The 22999-nt window shown below is 32.7% G+C and overlaps 1 protein-coding gene across 1 annotated transcript; it reads left to right on the forward strand.

Moving 5' to 3' along the window:
* The first annotated feature begins 9795 nt into the window (after nucleotides 1-9795).
* Nucleotides 9796-22748, forward strand: LOC141484938 (ejaculatory bulb-specific protein 3-like). The gene is made up of 2 exons (XM_074180642.1): nucleotides 9796-10026; nucleotides 22451-22748. Exons 1-2 carry the CDS (start codon nucleotides 9846-9848, stop codon nucleotides 22639-22641), a joined length of 372 nt encoding a protein of 123 aa, XP_074036743.1. The 5' UTR covers nucleotides 9796-9845; the 3' UTR covers nucleotides 22642-22748.
* The last annotated feature ends 251 nt before the right edge of the window (nucleotides 22749-22999 follow it).

Consider the following 22999-nt stretch of genomic DNA (forward strand, 5'->3'; position numbering starts at 1 on the left):
TATTAACACTTTGATTTGAATGTACGAGTGAGTGGACAAGTCAGACTCAGAGATAACTAGAGTCAATTTTATATCAGACTCAAAGTTGTAATAATCACAGTAAAAATCACATATGAGTTCAGATTTATTGAATTCCAAAACCCTGTTGTTGGCTCGGGGAGCTTTGAAGAAATTCCGGGATTTCTTTTAAAAAAGTCCCCGAATATTTTCCAGCCATTCTTTTTTCGGACAAAAAATTATGTTTGATATTTTTTGCAACGGCGAAGTCATATATGCCAATTTATGCAACTGTTGCAGAGTTATCCCATAAAACTTTCTCCCCATAGGGAAGTCATAATTTTCTCCCAATTTTGAGTCAATTTCTAATTGTTGATACAGAGATAAGTTTTCAGCAGCTGTTTTCATTTTACTTCCGTTTCGTGTAGCCTGAAACCAAAATAAAATTATATCATCAAAATATGTCCATTTGTCTAGGAGCTACAATGCCACGGACATACACTCAGACGCACAGACAAACAGAACTTTTTTGTTGGGTGTTAAAAATAAGTTAATGTAAATATAATGTCATTTTTATACTTTTTAATTTCGCGCCTTCATCAGATAATAACGCGCTTTTGGCGCGAAATTGTCAAACTACATCATTTCATTTTATAATCTTATCAGTGGATGATATTTGCATATTACGAACAATATCTTTGATTGACAAAAATTCCATCGGATGTGATGGGCTCAGTATAGAAATGATATCATTGTGTTGTACTTTCTCTCTTCCTTATTTAGGGCATATCTTCAACTTTTGTATAGAAAGGAACGTTTCTCCTACTATGTGAAAAGCAGCATCGGTAACTCCAATACAAAAAAAATAATCCAGTAGAACTGAAAGATCTGCGGGCCATCAGCATCTTTCCTGCTTGCTCTGAAATAATAAACTACTACCAAAAGTACAGTCGGGTTTTAGGCGTGGTCACAGCATTATTACAGTTCTATTGAAGGTAACCGATGATATTTTCAAAGCGAGTGATCGAAATCATCGATGATTCAGTTTTTTTTTAAATTTATCTACACAACAGACGCTTGGAAGTTGTTCTTGATGGAAAACATTCCACACCTCTTAATTTAAAACAGGTGTTCTACAGGGATCAATTCTTGGCCCTCTCCGGTGTATGATATACACCAGTCAATTAGTGAAATGCCTTCAGTATTGTAGTCTACATCTCTATGCCGATGACACCCAAATCTATTATTCTTTTGAACCACACAGGGTAAATGAAGCTATTAGGCGGATCAGTCATGATCTCGATACTTTCTCATCCCTTGTCCGGAATGAATAATACATCTAAGTCGAAAATACTAATATTTGGTCCAAAAAATCACAGAGATATTGTGAAACGAAAACTCAATATTAGTATACGCTCTAATGGATTGGAAATTGTGAACGAAGCAAAACATCTTGGTGTGACTATAGACAGTGATCTTACCTCTCACTCAAGCTGATTTACGGGAATCGAAAAATTACTTCATAAAACACATGAATTACTCTACGTGACAGTCTCGTTTTTTTTCTTTGAACTATGCAGATGTACTGTATGGACCAAGCTTCACAATTAGGAACAAAAAAAGTCCCCAAAAGATTCAAAACTGCTGCCTTCGGTCGCTACACTCAGCGTAAATCTATTATGAGTTTAGCTGCAATAAAATTCCGACTCATCTATATAATAAAATTACATTTCGGACTGACATACACAACATGAATGTACGGCACAAAGGGTTATTAACTCCTCCGATACACACTCATGAATTTTTCAAGAGATCATTCACGTACCAGTTGTGCAACGTTTACAATAAAATTCCTCCTCATTTAAAATCTTTTAAAATACGTATTTTCAGGAAAAAATTGAAAATTGAACTACTTGGTAAACTTGACTACCCAATAATTTACCCATACCTAAAATTCTTTTTCGTTGTTATTCGAATGCTGATCGATATTAGGTTTATAATGTATTTCTATTTCAATTATTTTTTTTTTGTATTTGTTATATTTTTGTTGCCAGTTCTCGTAGCTGCCTGTGGAGGTTAAGTGGTAGAACAAATCTGTAGTGTTCTTCACTGTAGTTTTGAACTTGGCCTCTTGGTTGTTGTACTCTATTTCACCCAATAAAGACTATAATTATTATTTTTTTCACCGTAATATGCGAAGTAATAATCGGGTCCGAGAATCATGTGCCCTGGGCAAGCGCAGTGAACCAAGAATGACAGCCTTCTGCATCTTTCCGGCTAATATTTCTGCCTCAGTGCGGCAAGCCGGTATGATTTTGAAATTCGGGAGTGGAGAGGACATCACTCCACTTAGGACTCCAATACTCAGAACAATCATCTTGACAGAGTGATCTGGATAGAGTCTGCGGAGTTTGAAGAAAAAATCTCGATATTAAATCCATTTTTCCTCTTCTTTTCCGACGATATTCGTCTCGCCAGGAGCTGAAAACTCCACGACAAATGTCGTTTCGCTCTGGTGGTGCTGATAGCAAGTGCATTAGGGTCTCGGGCGCCTCGCGGCAGGCCCTGCATCTTGTGTCAGGAGCCTCTATACCCATCACGCAACTTCGGTAGACTAAGGTGTTGAAGACAAGCCATGATGAACCCCTCAGTTTCCGACTTCAGCCCACTCGACCTGAAAAGCGAACGTCAGGCGCTTTGATAAGGTCTCCAATGTTATTGAAGAAGATCCCATCCTTGTGTTTCCGCAGAAGTAAAGTTATCTCTGCGGCTTTTATCTGAGCTTTATGCTGAACGGGTTCCAACTGAGTGACAGATTTGTGGTCACCTCGTTCAGTTTCGAAAACTATACCGAGTTCATCAGCTGCTCGGGCAGCTGCCCTAACGATAAATGCCCCAATTCCTGCTCTCTCATGGTCACGGACCATGCAGAGAAGGGGATCAGAACTCCTGACGACTTTACAGTCTGTATCCAGTACCATTCTGCCATGTAGACACTCCAAACTCAAAAGTCCACGGCCTCCCTGTTGTCGTGGGAAATACAACCGTGGAACGGACGATTTGGGGTGCAAACTCCTCAAGAGATGCATCATTTTTCGGGTATTCACGTCGAGTTGATACAGCTCCTCCCGAGTCCACTTCGCTACTCCAATCGAGTAGAGTAATATTGGAACGGCAACCATATTTGTTGCAGCAACTTTTTTCTTCCCCGACAGTTCCGATGACTAGATCTGTCGAAGTTTGTGCTGATACTTGCCGCAAAGAGAGTTTTTCACTGCTGTTACCTCTTATGAGTGGCGTTATTCCATCCCGAGGTGAGTATACGTCTCTTCGGCATCCAGATGGTGTAGGATGCTTCCATCTACGAACTGCACATTCTCTCCGTTGTCCCCGCATCCTCCTCTTTTGAGATGGACCATTGCACATTTGTCTATCCCGAATTTCATAACGATAGCATGCGTGTATTCTTCCACCACCCTCAAAAACTGATAGATATCCTTCTCTCCAGAGGCATAAAGTTGATTTAAGATCATCCATATGAAACAAATGGGTGAACTTGTACCTTCGGTTTCCGGGGTGCCACAGTTATACCCTCCAGTATTTCTGAGCGCAACGGATAATGCCAATAGTGAGATGCAGAAGAGAAGGGGACTGAGGGAATCATCCTGAAATACACCCCTTCTGAAAGTGACCCACCCAGTTTAGACTCTTGCTTGAATGTTATGGTGAAGCGAGTTCGCCAGAGTGGTATCATTGCATCTCACTATTTTGTCGGGTACCGCAAGGCATCTGAGCAAATGCAAGATGAGCTCATGCGAAATTATATCAAATGCCTTACGATAATCGATCCAGGTCATAGAGCTTATATTGTATCGAGTCCTGCGTTACACATCTATCGATGAGCAGGTTCTCTTTACATCCAGCGACTCCTGTCTTCGACCCTCTCTGCTCATATATCCGTTCGAACACTTGGTCAACTGCGGTGAGTATTCGTGTGTACAAGATGCTTGTAAACAAGCATGTTATCGGTCTGTAATTCTTAGGAATCGACAAATCTCCGCTTTTGGGGATAGAAGGGTCCGCCTCTCGACAAACCAATCCGGAATCAGCTGCGCTCCGTCCAGCCGTGAGTTGAAAACACTGGCCAGATGGCGATGGGTGCTTGGTAGTTTTTTCCACCAATAAGTGTTCAGCTTCTGGGCCTGGAGCAGCAAAGTTCTTGGAACCCACAAGGGCTCTTTGAACATCATCCGGGGTTATCGGATTGCGCAGTTCATTGAGCTCAGGCTGTCGAAGCTCTCTGTTGAAAGCTTCGAATGTTGTGGAATATTCAGAAAAAATCTAGAGCAACCCGGAACATTCCAGGTTACTGTTTAACATTCAAGAATAGTCTCAAATTCTGTGGAATACTCTGGAACATTTCAAACCGTTCGAATCATTTTTGTATGGGAAGAGTTACCCATTGGTGTCATTACCTGAAAGTAATGATATAAATAATGAACGTGTGAAGGTAAGAAACTGGAAGGATCGCGAGTATTGAAGAGGTAATGAAGCGTATCCGGATATTTTGATTTTAGAGCATCATTCCTAGCAGGAGGAGGGAATACTGTCAGTAATAATGATTGTGTTGAGCGAGGGCATCATTATTTCATCATTACTCAGTTCAGTACTTTAGTGGTATCCATCTCCTACAGAAGTTGGGGAAAAATCTTTACATGTTGGAGACGAACTAGCGACATTTTTAACTAATTTTACACTCTCATAATTTTTTCTTTAGTTTCATTTTGAAAATTATTAGCATATTTATGCGTTTTATTTTGAAAAGTTACTTTGAGTATTAGGTCTCTTATAATTTACTAATTCCGTTACCTATGGTTACTCAAAGGGGCCGCGCTGCCTCCAAACTGTTCATAACCGTATTTTTCGTGTTAGAACTTATTAGGCCATTCGAAGTAAATTATTGAAAGGGTCTTCGTCCATACGAAAATGATTTTTATATTCACTCACTTTCTTCAGTAACACTTAAAGTGAAGTTTTGGCGTTTTTCCAACCATTCCTTTATTCGGTAACGACGTATTAACAGAACGGTAAATACTCAATGCAATAATTATAGCTAGACATGCTTTTTTTTAATCCATAATCGATAAAAACACAGTCTATGTGATTTTTACGCCACTAGAAACATAATAATGATGAAAATGCGGAAAATAATGACAGGGAATGACGGTACAATTTTTAGTAATGATGTTTCTGTAATGATCTGCCGGAATTACATTATAAGTGAACGTGTAATGGGCCCTTTACAATTCAAAAGTTATTTATTAGCAGACCTGGGTAACCTAGCTGGTAACTAATAGAAATAAAATTTTATGAAATCTAATCAATTCAAATTTTGAAATAGATAAGTATCTATTTACTTGAGAATAATACAATGTATCGTGATCGTAGAAAGTTGTATTCGTATTTTTTTACTGAAAAGTAGTTGAAAGTACTGCAAAACTTATCTGAAGAGGTGGGCCAGTTCTGATTTATTTTCACTTCAAAATTACGACAAATCAATAATTTCATTCATCAATCTGTGAATAGTATGTCACACAATTTTGACTTCTGGATTTGAATAAGAAATCTGACAAAACGAATGAAACTATTGAAGAAAATAAAAAGGAATCATCATCTGTCAACAAGAAAAGTAACCCTATTGGAGGAAGAAAATATACAGTTATCAAGTGAAATAAAAACTCTGGATCGCAGACAGCACTGGAATAATTTTATCAAATTTGGACTAGATAACAAGGTTATACCGGAAGTGTCAAATTACCTGAGTGACACTCTTGAAATCAATTTAAATTCATCCGATATTGGCAATGATCACTTTCTATCTAACAATAATAATTAAATCATACTGAAAAAGTGGGGATTTTCAACGTACATAAATTCAAAGATACACAAACTCATTTTGTCAATTTTGTCAACTTGTCAACAAAGATGTTTACTTTCTTGAAAACCCCGAGGCAAATTTCAATCATTTGAGTCAATACCTGAGTGACAGGAATCTCAATGAAAGAAATAATATCTCGTTTGTCGCACAGTCTATTCCTTAAAAAAACGCTGAGACCTCGTAACAATCCTGATAAGAGAAAATTGATTTGAAGAATTACATGTTTTTCATTATCGCCTAATTATACTCTTTGCAATAATATATGAGTATTCCAATTTATATTGACTTGCTACTTATGGTTTAAACTATTTTTGTTTGTAAAATATAACCTACAACTCTGCACATATACAGGATCTGTCACAGTAATACCAGATCTTCAACGAACAATTTTCACACATTCAAGATCTGTCATGATAATATCAGATCTTCACAGGGTGATTTTGCTGAATTCAAAAGAACAGTTTTCAACAAATATGACATAATTACAATTTCTGAGTAAAAACGCAAATGCAATCTTCTTCATCGCATGCTTGAATTCATTTTCTCATGCGATAGTTCTAATTTTGCAATAACTCCTAAGACATCAATTTGGATTGTATGGTGTCAAAAGCATATATAATGTACATGAAAATGCTACCGGAGAGAGAATCCGGAACTGGGAGCAAAATTAACAATCGGAGGTAGGAGAAGTAGGAAAAATAGTAAACTACTATAATCAACTGAAATGCTAATTTAGTTGTGTATGTATATTAATGAATCGAAGAGGTTTTGTATTAAAGTGTATAATATTTTAAAATTCTTGCAAAGCGCTTTCGACTTACGTCATCATCAGTGCTCACTTGTCAGGCAACAGGAAGTATCAAGATAAGTGAATTGTACATTGTAATATTTGAGACAGAATGTCTCAAGTTGTCCTTCTTCATAAGATACTTTGACTGAACCACATGGCCTCAATCCAAAAATGTATTTTCTTGGCTATAAGCCTATTTTATTTTATATAATTCAAATATTACAATGTACAATTCACTTATCTTGATACTTCCTGTTGCCTGACAAGTGAGCACTGATGATGACGAAAGTCGAAAGCGCTTTGCAAGAATTTTAAAATATTATACACTTTAATACAAAACCTCTTCGATTCATTAATTCAAATAAGTGTATTCAGCTTTTCCAAATCCTTTTTTCGTGTATGTATATGTTTTTTTCGTTAACCAGCTATCACACCCCTACGAACGACAACCCTCAGAAGCCGAAACTTGTGCAAGCTAAGGACTAACGAGGTCTCACCTTTTAACTGTGATTCCTAACACGGGTTGAACGATAGCTAATAAAAATCGAACGTTCAGCCTGGGGTTTGAACCATCCCGGCTACCGACCAAAACAATAAGCAAGCATTGGCAGGCAATAATAAGAAATGTTCTCACTTGAATGTCACGTTGTTTGGGGCTTTTCAACCTAGAGGTGGATAGGCGCCTGAACTTTCAGGATCACTTGAGCTTAGCAAGTGCAACGAGCGGCTGCGGCGGTAAAACGTACGTATCAGCTCATTGCACGGAACTCTCAGCTTAGTGTTGACAACAAGTTGCTGATTTACAAACAAGTAATTAAACCATTTATGATGAACGCTTTTTTCAAGGATAAACCATAAGCACTACATGTAAATCCTTAAGGCGCTTTTAGAGCGGTGCCTGTGCGAACGTAGCGATTCACATTGGATTTGAATCGCTGGAGATTGAATCCATTTGGAAAAATGTTCTCAGGAAGTTTATTCCATATAAACACACCTCTCTGGATGAAATAGTTCTTGAACAGTGAAGTTCAAGGTGTACTGAGTTGAACAAGCTTAGGGGTGGAATTCTAAGTTCTTCTGTTTTCAAGAGAAAAAAAAAATTAAAACGTTCCAACGATATATCATTAATTGAATAGAACTGGCCGATACTTGATGAAAATCCATATTGAAACAAACTAATTAATACAATTCATTGTATGATTTTCACTATAAAGGGTTTTACAATGAACTGTATGAATTAGTCTGGAAATTATCTAGTTTTTAGATGACATATTTCATGAACCTTCGTTGGACAGATTCAAGCGACTGAATGTGTCTAGTATATATGTATAGGTGACCAGATAAGACAGCCATATTCTGATCGATATCTAACAAATGAGTTGAAGGGAGTGATGAAATTTCTGATGTTTTTGGAATACTAACAATTTCTTAATATGAGCCCTAACATCCTTTTCGCAGCAGTTTCACTTTTCTCTATGTGAAGTGCGAATGAAAGTTTGGTATTAAAGAACACTCCCAAGTTTTGCAGCTGTCTGTTTTCACAAGTAAATAATCATTTATCGAATAATTATGGCGGATAGTGATATGTTTGTTACAAAAAGTATTATATTTACATTTACTTCAATTAAGTAGACGATTGTTCGAAGGGAGCTAATTCATTCAAATGATTTTGTAGTATTTGCTTGTCATTAGATGATTCTATGACACGAAAAACCTTCAGATGATCAGCAAATGATATAATTTCACTGTGTATATTCAATCATATGTCCCTGATGAACAGGGGAAATAGAAGAGGAGGTAGGTTGCTTTCCTGTGGAGTGCCACTGGTAGCACTGTATTAATCAGATTTGTATCCTCTGTATTCAACAAACTGGGTCCGATTCGTGAGATAGGAATAAAATGATTTAAGCAGAAATGAGTATGGTGTGGTACCACTTGTCGAAGACCTTTGAGAAGTCTGCCTATATTGTGTTTACCTGAAGCTGATTTCCTAAAGCACACCTTACTGTTTGTGTGAATGTTATTATATTAGTTGTAGATTTTATTTGCAATGAAGCCATATTGTTCAGGGATTATTATATTTTGTACTTCTCAAAGTTACACTGCAGGAGATGGGTTTTTTATGTCATTTATCTGTCAATATTACTTATATTTGTATCACTGGAAAAAGATTTATTATTCGTATGTCTGCGATATAAATACGAAAGATTCAGAGAAATAATTAGGTTTCATGTTTCAAAGTGTGATTACTGTCAAAAAAACTGAATAAAACAATGTTATTTTTAATGAAAAAAAAATTGAAACTTTCTATGTTTTTTACCACTTTTATTTGTAAATAACGTTACTGCAGTTGGACATTTTCAAACTTATACATTAAACTAAAAATTATTTTTGTTTTCATGGTTTGATGGATGTTATATTTGAACTTCAATAATGTCATCTGTAGCAGATAATCAATATTTCTGGAGATATTTCTATTTTTAAATCTGAATACTTCCTATTATTAGTTCTGACTTGAGCAATTCAACGACTTAGATTGTGACAGTGATCTATAATGTCATTGTATGAATTTATTATTGTACCAAACTATAATTTTTGTAGATGATTGGTATTCGTTTATTACTGTTTAAATATTTTGAATTAAGAACTAATCACATATTTGTATACCGCAAATTGTTTTGTATATACGAGTAGAACTATTGTATTCATCTCACATGATTGCAGTTCTCTCCTCATGCAACATTAGTGTAAAGCTGATGTGAATTGATTCTTGATATTTTCATTGCGGCTTTTCAATGGTTTTAAAATGAGGATTCTATCATGCACCTTTTCTTGAGTAATGTATTTCCATTCTTATTAGACTTCAAGGTATCTCCACTTCGAAGGTGTACTTATTTGCATAGTAATCTTATTATTTCATGTAAAAATTATTACAAAAGGAATGAGTTGCATGCGTATTATTCTCGTAATTATCTGTGGTGATTGGATTCTGCAAGACATGTAAAAATATGTAGCAATCTATAATTGCCCCCACGCTAACTTTGCATAAAACTATAAATATGTACCCTTTAATTAATTTCCTAGATATTTGTTTCCCGTGTAGACTTGATCGAAGTGACAATGAAAAGCTGTGCACTTTTCTTTGTCGCATTTGTAGGAATCGTCCTTGCGGATAAATATACGACCAAATATGATAACGTTGATATTGACACGATTCTGAAAAGTGATCGTCTGTTGAAAAATTATGTGAATTGTTTATTGGACAAAGGGCACTGTACTCCAGACGGAGCTGAATTGAAGAGTGAGTATGATGTAACAAATTTATTAGTGAAAGAATCTTAATTTCCATTCGAATGGTAGTAAGCTAATGAATACCAAAACTATGACTGCAACAAATAAATAATTTCTGAATCAATTTTTCTCGATGACATCGAAACTTTTCAATTCGATTTTATATAATACAAAATGGAAAAGGTTTTATTGTTCCAAATCTCAGTCGAATTTGAATGATAGTTGCTGCGATTTAACAGATAATGCCCTTTTCCAAAAAAGTGTATTTTTCACACAAGTTTCGCCAGAATTTGAAAAAATAACAATTTTCTTGGATTCAGTCTACTTCAAAAGTCAGTCTTTATCAATTACAAGGGTGATATCACTTTGAACCTGAAGCAACAACAAAAACATTCACACACCAATAATGATTTGTAAAAAAGACAATTCCATTGTCATTCTACTTCATTTGTAACATTGCTTCATCAATAGGTTGGGGAAACTTTCAGACAAGAAACAAATTCAAAGTTCATTATTGAAGTTGAATTATCAGTATCATTTCTTTGGAACGAAAAAAAAGACCTAAATACTTTTCGGTTACTGAATTACATATACTTTTTTCGTTGTCTATTTGTGCACCAATTATTATTGATGAAGATATTATTTCAGTTCAAATATATTCACACATTAATGAAAAAAGTACTGTTAAACGTGTACTCAGATTTCTGGAGGTAACACTTTATGTGATATTCTTATCTTATGATATTCTAGATATTTGAAACTTTGCTTTGCAAGGGAAAGGTTGCTCAGGAGAAAAGTATCCGATAAGAATTTTAACAATCGACAAATGCTGTTCAAATACAATATAATTTCGAAAAATTCAAAATCTGTGTAAAAAGTGAGATGAATATTCTGGGTAGAGAGTCAATAGGATTCCAATAATATCATTGAACAAATTGAATATACACCTGTGAACTGCACGATTATGATGAATTTTAAAAAATATTTACATTTCACACATCAAAGACTTTCTGTCCTAAAACCAACTCCAAACAGAATTGAAAACATGAAAACAATTGAATAACTTCTTTGGAAACTGTTATAACGGATTTTTTTTAAATATTTCGATTTCATCTCGCATTTTGTTATACTTTTTCCACATCACTGTTGTGGTTATTGTAGATAGTCTTCGGGTACCTACGCCTGTATATTTAATCGCGGAAGTGGAAAAAATGTTATGTTATTGATGATAAAACTCGAAAGTCTCCAAAATGCAATGTCGCATCCATTAGATGAAGGAGTGAAGCTATCAAAAAACTATTTCATATAAGAGTTTCAGATATCATTGTTGGGCTTTTAAAAAAAATTAGAAAATGACATGTTTTCCGTATTCTCATTTCATCAGTGGAGTACTTTAGAAAAATATAGAAATAAATAGGTATATACCAAATCATTCAAAAAATAATGACAAAACGCTGATACCTTCAACAGTCAAAATTCTCAATGATAACTCATCTTTAAAGTCAAATTTTTTATTAGAATATCTCATCATCGAATGATAGTTCGACTACAATCTACTGAAACTAAATGAATCGAAACTCGAAAACCAATTATTCATGATATACAGGGTACTAAGAGGAAGCATGGCCTATCAAAATTAGGTTTTTTAAATTGAATGCTATTTGTTCCTTACCATATTCCAATTTCATCAGTGAAGTACTTTTGGAACAGATAAGACTATGTTAGTATATGCCACATCGTTCAGAAGTTATGCTGAAAATAACGACAAATACGGATCCATTCAACAGTCCTCATTTTCCATGATACTCCTTTTGAAAAGTCTATATTGATATGAAAATATTACCAAAATATAATTTTATCACTATCGAAATGACAGTTTGACTACAATATATTAATACTAAGTGAATCAAAATTCGAAAACCAAATTTTGTGATGACAGTTCGTTCAGGAAAATCTATCTTGGTAATGTAAAAATTATATCAGAACATACGTGAGCACGGTCGTAGTCACACGGTCTCAGTTGCTGCTGAAATTCGAGAATTATAGTCTGGGTCACAAGATCCATTTTTTGAAACTTCTGTCCAAGGGCACCGAAAATTATGATCCAGGTCTGATTCGATTCGGAATGATCTTTAGCAAATTTTTGAAAAATTTCAAGAGGGGCTCGAAAAATTGTAAAAGTTATAAACAATTTATTAAAAAAAGGGGAGTTGGTATTTTGCAAATATTTCGAAAAATATTAAAGATATTCGAAATTTGGAAAAATATCCTTAGAGAGGAGGAAAAAGTTCCACCTCACGGAACTCTATCACCAATATTTATACAGTTGTTATCGGTCTACTCAGTCAGTCTCACCCTAACTTGTAAAACCGATTCAGGTAGTGTTATGATTTTAATATTGAATAAATTTCTCTTCTTTTGTAAAAACTAAAGCCTGACTTCATTACATATTTTGAATCTTTTCCAATCAAATATCACATAAAAATTCATCGTTAACTAGAATTGCATACTTATACACTGCAAATTCAAATAGAACTAATCTTTGGAAATCCGAAATTTTTGGTAGTCCGACACACCCGCTGTTCCGTAATGTTGTCAGTCTATCACGAGTCAGCTGTAATTTTAATTTAAAGGCGAAAATAGCGCTAAAAGCGGACGATGCGCGTCCCACACGAGCTGACTGATACAGACCTTTGAACAATTAAAAAATTATTTTAACCCAATAAATATCATTATTAGGAAATAAAAAGTTCACATACTTTCTAGACACTTGAATAAACGAAAACTCATGAAATAAATTTTTTCCCGTGATTATTTTATTAGATATAAGTTAATTAACTAGTTTTTACAATTTTAAAATTTACATAAAAACCTTGATAATTTTTAAACAAAAATCCTCAATTTTTTTTTCACTTCTTAGAGCTTTTCTTGAGAGCCTTCCAAAAAAATTCCCGTTGGAAAAATTAAAAAAATTCATTTTCCACTTTGTTATCAATGATCAAAGACGTTAAAAAGTGAAACATTCAATTGAAGCAATGAAAAAAATGTTTTATTGTTATTCAAATTTATTCGTATTCTTATTATTTGAAGTAACATAAAAATGATTTTTCAAAATTTTCAGCACTATTTTTTAAAAAAATTTCATAAACAAATGTATTGTTTATGAGATATTTGAAATTTTTTGGAGGGATTTTTTTCAGTGATCAATATTATGATTTTCAAAAGCAAAATCGTTTCTTGAAAAAAAAATTTCATTGCTTTAAAACGAATTCGTTGATTAACATTCTTTTTTACTACTGAATATGAAAATTGAGGAACGATTTTTTTTCAATCATAATCTCTATTTCTCTTTAATATTATGAAAAAAAACTTTTTTTGATTTCATATTTTCTTTATTTATTCAATAAACAATTTGTTTTAAAAGATTCGCCCATACCTTACGTTTTTCGAGTAACCAAAGTGTGAATTTTAATAAATAGCTCAAAATTTTATGTACAATTTTGTTACTATCGTGATGTATATTATTTTACAGCGCACACCGACTTTTTGGAAAAACTAATATTTTGACGCGAGAATTTCCGATTGAAAATTAGGGTGCTTTTTTGATACAAAATAACGTGAAAAAACGAATTAGTGTCCCACCGAAAGTTCTGTTTCGGTTTCGGTCGAGTTTCGGCAAAAAACGATAAAAAAGTGATATTACGTAACAACTCAAATAAGAAATTTAATGTTTATTATTTTTGAAAACCCATCATTAATATTCAAAAGGAGGATCTACACCTACTCAAATAAACACCTCACCTAAGTATTTTCAAGGTGCAATAATATTTTTTCTTAAATAATGGTTTTTTATATTGATTATCAATAAATAAAAATGTCGAAGACTGCATAACGTTGTGATTCAAAGATAAAAAAATAAAGACTAATTGATTGAAATAACCTTTTCTTTATTTTTCCCTCAAAACATAATCCTTGTAAGGCCGTTTCGGTTTCGTTTTCGGCCGTTGCCGAAATTCGGTTTCGGTCGTAAAAACCAGTTTCGGTTGGACACTAATTTAAAGATAAAAAAATAAAGACTGACTGATTGTTATAACGTTTTTTTTATTTTTCCCGCAAAACACAATCCATGTAAGGAAGTTTAGGTTTCGGTTTCAGCCGAAACTGAGACCGTTGCCGAAATTCGTTTTCGGTTTCGGTCGTAAAAACCGAATATTCATTTGATGAATATTTTAAATCAAATGAATAACAGTGTATTTGGGTCATGGAAAGGTAAGTTTTCACCAAATTTTGTAAACAATTGTTTTTTTAAAGAAATAAAAAACTGAAAACTTGGTTATTTTAATTTTCCACATAAATTTTGAGGTTGTGTGAAAAAATTGTGAATAAAAAAGTTGTAAATCTTTTTATTACCTACATTTTTGCCATTTTACTTTTTTCCATAGGACTTTTAGTTTTGCCGGAAATCGATAGAAACCATTTTTTACCCTTAAAAGCTCACCCCCTCTCACTTTCCGAACTCAGATCGCCCGTAATAAATTTTTCCTTTAATTTTTATCATATTTCCCCCCTTTTATAATAAGTTTCATCCTAGTGTTATTTTTTTAAGTTTCAAAAATTATCAACCCTGGTCTAACTTCACTTTTAGAAAATATAATATCCACTTTGTATTCGCTTGCCGACTTGGCCGATCAATTTCACAGTTGAACACATATATTTTTGACACTTCAACACATAATGAAAATATAAATGTTTGAAATAATCTACTGAAACTAACACCATATTTTGTAAGCTTTCCAACGTGTTCTGCCAAAAGTGGTTTTTTCCTATTTCAAGATTTCCCGAACGCAGGTTATACCTAAAAGCATATCCACAAATAATAGAGACTTTAGATCTAGAGCATGACATGATCTTTATTATACTGAATGGCATTCTTGCTCTAGCTTTCGCAAAGATGGATGAATCTATTTCCCTTTCATATTTTTTCTCCTCTCCCTCTCTCTTAATCCCTCTATTTCTCTTACCTTCTCTGTTACACTCTGTTTCTCTGATATTATCACCAATGATTATAGAATCCCATTTCCACCGACCTATTACAATAATTTGAAAAAATTTCAGCGTCGGATAACACTTACTAGAAGAATTGTTATTGAGTAGTCCAACTTTTTTTGTCAATGAGGTAATAATGTTTTAACATAAACACTACTGTGGAAAAGGTGAATTTCAACATAATCACGGACCAGATATATATATATATATATATATATATATATATATATATATATATATATATATATATATATATATATATATATATATATATATATATATATAGAGAGAGAGAGAGAGAGAGAGAGAGAGAGAGAGAGAGGTAGTCTTTGCTGACTAGTTACGAACAATTCCTTGGAGTTATTTGGGATAGCAGCGAAGCGCAAGTGTACTCTTATAACATTATATTTCCAATACTTCGACAATGGTTATTGTCATCATCAGGGAGCTAAGATGATAGATTTTGAATTAATACAGAACTTAAGTTAACAGACGGATACTTACAATGTTAGTGATATTGGTCGCAATTGAGTTGAGTTAAAATTAAAATATGAAAGTTGTGATCATGATAAAAACACATAACAACTGTAAAATTACAAGACATATGAAGTAAGTGAAAGCTACAAATATATACGTTAAATGAGGAATATTCATAAAATGTTTTTTTTTTAATTTGAGAATGAACGTGGTGATCTTAGGTTAGAAACACATTACTTGTCAATTTATTAAATTTTGAAGAAGAAGTAGACTTGGCATTTGCCGCTGGTGCAATTAATCAAAGAGTTACAGTTGCCTCCAGAAGAAAGAGTTTTGTTGTATAATTTTTGTTAATAAGTTGATAAATGAATTTAAGTAATGTCAAATGAGTTGTCTTTGAAGGAATTCCAATTTTTGTCTATAAAAAGTAAATCGGAATATATTTCACTTAAATGTTTCACTTTCTGGATGAAGTCTACAGTCACTTTTGTGTGCAGATATTCTATCTTTTAATAATCTGGCAGTCTGACCAATGTATTCAGCACTGCAACTTATACAAGGTATACTATAAACCACTTGAGATTGAAATTTTTTTGGGATTTTATCTTTTAAGTTTGAAAAAAGGGAATTGATTGTTAATATAGGTTTGTGTGCAATTTTTATATTATCAATATTTTTGAAAATTCGTGTGAGTTTGGGTGTAATTTCACTGGTATATGGTAAGGAAGTAAAAAGATAATTATTTATCTGAATTTCATTATTATTATTATTATTGATATCATTGTCCTGACTTGAAGAGATTGAAGGACGAACGTTATGATCTATTTCATTTGGGGACGTGTTGAACAATATCTTGTTTAATAAGGTTTTTGGATATGAATTTTGTACAAAGAGGTTTAAAAGGATTTTGAAATTTTTTAAATGAAAGGATGAGTCCGAAATTCTGATAACACGTTGTTTCATCTGTTTGACCAAATTGACTTTTGTTGATTGTTTATGTAGTGACCAATAGTTCATGTATCTACCTGAACTTATTGGTTTTCTGTACCAGTCAATAAGTACGGTATTAGTGGAAGTGCGAATGAGTTTAGTGTCTAGAAATGGAACACTTTGTTCATCGTCTTCCTTTTCGATGGTAAATTTTATATAGGGGTCATAACTATTAAAGATTTCAACGATTTCTGCGACTCCTGTATAGGGAAGGGCGAGAATTATGTCATCGACATATTTTTTTAAGAAAAAAACATGGTAAGGAAGGACATTTAGGACATTGTCTAACAGGTCATCCATTACATAGTTAGCTAGAATGGGGCTCATTTTGGCTCCCATTGGTGTACCATAATTTTGTTTATATATTTTGTTATTAAAAGAAAAATATGTGTTATTGAACAGCAAGGTCAGAAGATGCATGAAGTCATCTTCATGAATATTAGAAAAATTACTGATACGATTCCACTTATTATGAATGGCTCTAAGGCAAATATCGAGGTAAACATTACTGAACAGTGAAACCACATCCAAACTGGCTAACACATAATTTTCTGGAAGTTGAATTCTATTGAATTTTGAAGAGACTTCAAAAGAGTCTTTAATGTAATATGGATTATCATAATCATAAGCCTTTGTCAATATATCCGTCAAAAAAGATGCCAAAGATTCTGTAGGATTATTTATAGAGGCAATGATGGGCCTTAAAGATGAAGTAGGTTTATGAATTTTGGGAAGAGCATAAAATTTTGGAATGATACCTGTGTAAGAGGTAAGTTTTTTTTTAGTAATTTCATCTATTTGATTAGTGGTAAAGAGGTTTTCTATAAGGGAATTAGATTTATTTTGGATTTTGAGAGTGGGATCTCTTTGGATGAGTTCATAAGAATTACAATTTTCTATTAGTTCGGAGGATAACTGTATGTATTGTTCTTTTTCCATTATGACAGTGACATTTCCTTTATCGGATCTAGAGACAATTAAATTAGGATTATTTTTTAGAAAAAGTTTTGTTTTTGAATATAAATTGTGGAAAAAAGATGGAGAGGAATGTTTAGAAAAGTTTACATAATTTGTAATGACATTAGTAGAACGTGCAATGGTAAGTTGACGTTCTTGTGGATCAGAAATATTTGAAGTTATATCATCAACATCAGCTGATAAGTTTTTTAATGAAAAATCTTTGCCTATTATAGGCTCTACGCTAAACTTTGGGCCCGAAGCCAGAAAGTTAGAGATGTCATCCGAGATGGTAATACCAGATAAATTTTTTATCCAGCCAGGTTGTGTATTTAATTTATGATTATTTTGAGAAGTCTGTAATTTATTAATTTTTTGGATATTATTATTTTTTATTTCATGAAAAATTTTTAAAAAAGATTTGTGTTCTAAACCAGAAAATGTTGTGAAAACAAGCTCATTTGAGAGATTGATGATCTCTTCTTTCAGCATCTGTAACTGCTTTTCAAGTTTCTGAATAAGTTTATGATTTGAGTTTATCTCATAATTAAGGAGTTTTGTTTATAACCTGGTACAAAAATTGCGTGATTTGTTAACGGATTGTAGGTCTTGTCTGAGCATCAGGTCATCTATTGGGTTGGTTGAATGTGTGATGTGTTCTGGGAGAATTCCTAGTGATTTGCATCTAAGGAGGAAGCATCTACGGTTGTATTCTTTGGCTAATTTTTTTCTTGATCCTCGACCATTGTTTCATTTTCCTTACTGTATTTAATCCAAAAGTAGCTATAGTGTCTTGGTAGAAACCCATATCCTGTCTGAAGAGAGAGAGAGTTACGAACAATTCCTTGGAGTAAAAATCTTTCATAGAATAAAAAAATAATAATATCCAAAAAATTAATAAATTACAGACTTCTCAAAATAATCATAAATTAAATACACAACCTGGCTGGATAAAAAAATTTATCTGGTATTACCATCCCGGATGACATCTCTAACTTTCTGGCTTTGGGCCCAAAGTTTAGCGTAGAGCCTATAATAGGCAAAGATTTTTCATTAAAAAACTCATTCGCTGATGTTGATAATATAACTTCGAATATTTCTGATCCACAAGAACGTCAACTTACCATTGCACGTTCTACTAATGTCATTACAAATTATGTAAACTTTTCTAAACATTCCTCTCCATCTTTTTTCCACAATTTATATTCAAAAACAAAACTTTTTCTAAAAAATAATCCTAATTTAATTGTCATCTCGATAAAGGAAATGTCACTGTCATAATGGAAAAAGAACAATACATACAGTTATCCTCCGAACTAATAGAAAATTGTAATTCTTATGAACTCATCCAAAGAGATCCCACTCTCAAAATCCAAAATAAATCTAATTCCCTTATAAAAAACCTCTTTACCACTAATCAAATAGATGAAATTACTAAAAAAAAACTTACCTCTTACACAGGTATCATTCCAAAATTTTATGCTCTTCCCAAAATTCATAAACCTACTTCATCTTTAAGGCCCATCATTGCCTCTATAAATAATCCTACAGAATCTTTGGCATCTTTTTTGACGGATATATTGACAAAGGCTTATGATTATGATAATCCATATTACATTAAAGACTCTTTTGAAGTCTCTTCAAAATTCAATAGAATTCAACTTCCAGAAAATTATGTGTTAGCCAGTTTGGATGTGGTTTCACTGTTCAGTAATGTTTACCTCGATATTTGCCTTAGAGCCATTCATAATAAGTGGAATCGTATCAGTAATTTTCCTAATATTCATGAAGATGACTTCATGCATCTTCTGACCTTCCTGTTCAATAACACATATTTTTCTTTTAATAACAAAATATATAAACAAAATTATGGTACACCAATGGGAGCCAAAATGAGCCCCATTCTAGCTAACTATGTAATGGATGACCTGTTAGACAATGTCCTAAATGTCCTTCCTTACCATGTTTTTTTCTTAAAAAAATATGTCGATGACATAATTCTCGCCCTTCCCTATACAGGAGTCGCAGAAATCGTTGAAATCTTTAATAGTTATGACCCCTATATAAAATTTACCATCGAAAAGGAAGACGATGAACAAAGTGTTCCATTTCTAGACACTAAACTCATTCGCACTTCCACTAATACCGTACTTATTGACTGGTACAGAAAACCAATAAGTTCAGGTAGATACATGAACTATTGGTCACTACATAAACAATCAACAAAAGTCAATTTGGTCAAACAGATGAAACAACGTGTTATCAGAATTTCGGACTCATCCTTTCATTTAAAAAATTTCAAAATCCTTTTAAACCTCTTTGTACAAAATTCATATCCAAAAACCTTATTAAACAAGATATTGTTCAACACGTCCCCAAATGAAATAGATCATAACGTTCGTCCTTCAATCTCTTCAAGTCAGGACAATGATATCAATAATAATAATAATAATGAAATTCAGATAAATAATTATCTTTTTACTTCCTTACCATATACCAGTGAAATTACACCCAAACTCACACGAATTTTCAAAAATATTGATAATATAAAAATTGCACACAAACCTATATTAACAATCAATTCCCTTTTTTCAAACTTAAAAGATAAAATCCCAAAAAAATTTCAATCTCAAGTGGTTTATAGTATACCTTGTATAAGTTGCAGTGCTGAATACATTGGTCAGACTGCCAGATTATTAAAAGATAGAATATCTGCACACAAAAGTGACTGTAGACTTCATCCAGAAAGGTGTGCCCTTAGTGAACATGTTTACAATAATGGACATGTAATGGACTTTAACTCAGTAAAAATTTTGACTAAAGATAGGAATGTTTCTAAAAGATTATTCCTTGAAATGACTTACATTTCGCAATCACAAAATTGTCTGAATAAAAAAACAGACTTACAACATTTAAGTGAAATATATTCCTATTTACTTTTTATAGACAAAAATTGGAATTCCTTCAAAGACAACTCATTTGACATTACTTAAATTCATTTATCAACTTATTAACAAAAATTATACAACAAAACTCTTTCTTCTGGAGGCAACTGTAACTCTTTGATTAATTGCACCAGCGGCAAATGCCAAGTCTACTTCTTCTTCAAAATTTAATAAATTTACAAGTAATGTGTTTCTAACCTAAGATCACCACGTTCATTCTCAAATTTAAAAAAAACATTTTATGAATATTCCTCATTTAACGTATATATTTGTAGCTTTCACTTACTTCATATGTCTTGTAATTTTACAGTTGTTATGTGTTTTTATCATGATCACAACTTTCATATTTTAATTTTAACTCAACTCAATTGCGACCAATCTCACTAACATTGTAAGTATCCGTCTGTTAACTTAAGTTCTGTATTAATTCAAAATCTATCATCTTAGCTCCCTGATGATGACAATAACCATTGTCGAAATATTGGAAATATAATGTTATAAGAGTACACTTGCGCTTCGCTGCTATCCCAAATAACTCCAAGGAATTGTTCGTACTTCTTCTTCAAAATTCAATAAATTTACAAGTAATGTGTTTCTAACCTAAGATCACCACGTTCATTCTCAAATTTAAAAAAAACATTTTATGAATATTCCTCATTTAACGTATATATTTGTAGCTTTCACTTACTTCATATGTCTTGTAATTTTACAGTTGTTATGTGTTTTTATCATGATCACAACTTTCATATTTTAATTTTAACTCAACTCAATTGCGACCAATCTCACTAACATTGTAAGTATCCGTCTGTTAACTTAAGTTCTGTATTAATTCAAAATCTATCATCTTAGCTCCCTGATGATGACAATAACCATTGTCGAAATATTGGAAATATAATGTTATAAGAGTACACTTGCGCTTCGCTGCTATCCCAAATAACTCCAAGGAATTGTTCGTACTTCTTCTTCAAAATTTAATAAATTTACAAGTAATGTGTTTCTAACCTAAGATCACCACGTTCATTCTCAAATTTAAAAAAAAACATTTTATGAATATTCCTCATTTAACGTATATATTTGTAGCTTTCACTTACTTCATATGTCTTGTAATTTTACAGTTGTTATGTGTTTTTATCATGATCACAACTTTCATATTTTAATTTTAACTCAACTCAATTGCGACCAATCTCACTAACATTGTAAGTATCCGTCTGTTAACTTAAGTTCTGTATTAATTCAAAATCTATCATCTTAGCTCCCTGATGATGACAATAACCATTGTCGAAATATTGGAAATATAATGTTATAAGAGTACACTTGCGCTTCGCTGCTATCCCAAATAACTCCAAGGAATTGTTCGTACTTCTTCTTCAAAATTTAATAAATTTACAAGTAATGTGTTTCTAACCTAAGATCACCACGTTCATTCTCAAATTTAAAAAAAACATTTTATGAATATTCCTCATTTAACGTATATATTTGTAGCTTTCACTTACTTCATATGTCTTGTAATTTTACAGTTGTTATGTGTTTTTATCATGATCACAACTTTCATATTTTAATTTTAACTCAACTCAATTGCGACCAATCTCACTAACATTGTAAGTATCCGTCTGTTAACTTAAGTTCTGTATTAATTCAAAATCTATCATCTTAGCTCCCTGATGATGACAATAACCATTGTCGAAATTTTGGAAATATAATGTTATAAGAGTACACTTGCGCTTCGCTGCTATCCCAAATAACTCCAAGGAATTGTTCGTAACTAGTCAGCAAAGACTACCTCTATATATATATATATATATATATATATATATATATATATATATATATATATATATATATATATATATATATATATATATATATATGCCGATGTGAGCTACACACAACCCATTTCATACTCATATATTTTATTCAGAAAATGATTGAGCTGGTTTAAAAATAAATGATGTTTTATAACATCCAATATGATTTTATACTACTCCATCATTTTAAGTAACGGTTCCTCATTATTTTCAGAGCATCTTCCTGATGCACTACTAACAGATTGCTCCAAATGCAGCGACGTGCAGAAAAAAGGAAGCAAGAAGATAATCCGCTACTTGATCGACAATAAGCCTGATTGGTATAAGGAACTCGAAGAAAAATACGACAGGGATGGCACATACAAAAAGAAATATTTGAAAGAAATAGAAGACAGCAAGGCCTAAACTAACCGTACTGTTGGAAGTAGTAATAAATTAGAATGTGTTCTCTTCATTGTTGATTTTGTTATGTCTAGATTCATTTTGAAATCATTAATAAATGTTACTTTTGACATTTGAAATTTTCATTGGATATTTCCACTTTAAGAAGTGACACATTTTTCGGGTGTATATGAAATAAGAACCAACAAGAACTAAATAATGGGCATGTGATTTCTCAGCAGACCAATTTTGGTAGTGGTCAAAGTAAAAAGCTGTTGCAAATTTTTAAAGTGAGTAGTGAATAGAAAAAAAGCAGAGTTCTTGAAGAAAATAATTTCAGGGAATTTATTCAATGATTTGTTTTGGGTTTTTCGTATATTGT

This window comes from Leptinotarsa decemlineata, unplaced genomic scaffold (assembly GCF_025532065.1).
Source record: "Leptinotarsa decemlineata unplaced genomic scaffold, Ldec_3_MD MMD2_tig00026299_RagTag_RagTag, whole genome shotgun sequence".
Taxonomy (NCBI): domain Eukaryota; kingdom Metazoa; phylum Arthropoda; class Insecta; order Coleoptera; family Chrysomelidae; genus Leptinotarsa; species Leptinotarsa decemlineata.